Genomic DNA, 1,059 nt, shown 5'->3' with positions numbered 1-1,059 from the left:
CGTCGACGCCGCGTCGGCGGGCGTCGGCACGGTCGTCGGCACCTTCGTGTCGCTGCCGCAGTCCATCCTCGGCGACCGCATCATGGCCGGCACCTACCCGACCCTCGGCGCGGCGCTCCGGGGCGTCGGCGCGCGGAACCTCTGGCCCCGCGCGACGTGGGTCGCCGCGCTCGCGGCCAAGGTGCCCGCGTACAGCCTCAACTGGGTCGCGTACCAGCGCCTGCGGCGCGCGGAGCTGCGGCGCACGCGCGGCCGGACGCCGACGCCCGCGCGCGACGTGTTCCTGGGCGCGTGCGCGGCGTCGATCTCCGTCTGCGTCATGATCCCGCTCGACACGGTCAAGGTGCGCATGACGACGGGCAACCTGGGCCTGCCCTACGCGCACGTCGGCGAGGCCATCGGGACCATGCTCCGCACCGAGGGCGTGCTCGCCTTCTACCGGGGCCTGCCGCCGCGGCTCCTGTCCGTCGTGCCCATGACCGCGCTCCAGTTCGCGGCCTACGAGTTCGGCAAGCGCGCGATCCCGCGCCTCGAGGCCGACGCGGCGGCGACGTGGGCGCGCCTCACGGGCAAGGTGGTAACGGCGCGGTAGCGGCGCGGGCGCGGTAGCAGTAGCGGCGCGAAGCGCGGCGCGGCGCGGGCGCGTGCCCGAAAGGCCTCCCGGAGCCTACGAGCCTCCTACGGCGTAGGCCTGCCGGGGGACCCCGGCACCTGCCCCGGCGCCGGCGGCGACTCGAGGAGGCCTTCGAGGCTTCGCACTCTCGATCGAGGGCAAGGTCGATCGGGCCTGCCCATGAGGGGAGAAGCAGGGAGAGCCTCTCTTTGGCATTTGCCGGCGCGCGCGCGGCCGGCTGTCCATGGTCACGGGCTACGGATCGCGGCAGACGTGCCTCTGGTGTGCTCGGAAACGTGCTCCGTGACCATGGACACCCTGACCGTCGTCCGGAATCGCTGCGCGAAGTTCGAGCATTTCGGCATGCTCTGCGAGCCGAAAGGCAGCCCATTTTGGGCTCTGGGCAGCGTGCTGGCTGGCTCGGAGGCTCGGGGTACATGTCTGAT

General features: G+C 72.9%; 1 protein-coding gene across 1 annotated transcript; it reads left to right on the top strand.

Annotated features, from left to right (window-relative positions):
- Positions 1-82: 82 nt before the first annotated feature.
- AURANDRAFT_69122 (hypothetical protein) lies at positions 83-577 on the top strand (the record flags this gene model as incomplete). The annotated part of the gene is made up of 1 exon (XM_009044873.1): positions 83-577. A coding segment is annotated over one exon (495 nt), but the record flags the coding sequence as incomplete, so codon positions are not given.
- Between the last annotated feature and the right edge of the window lie 482 nt (positions 578-1,059).

Source organism: Aureococcus anophagefferens (genome assembly GCF_000186865.1).
Source record: "Aureococcus anophagefferens unplaced genomic scaffold AURANscaffold_956, whole genome shotgun sequence".
Lineage (NCBI taxonomy): Eukaryota > Pelagophyceae > Pelagomonadales > Pelagomonadaceae > Aureococcus > Aureococcus anophagefferens.
Note: the sequence above shows the minus strand (reverse complement) of the source record. Positions and strands in the feature narration are given on the sequence as shown.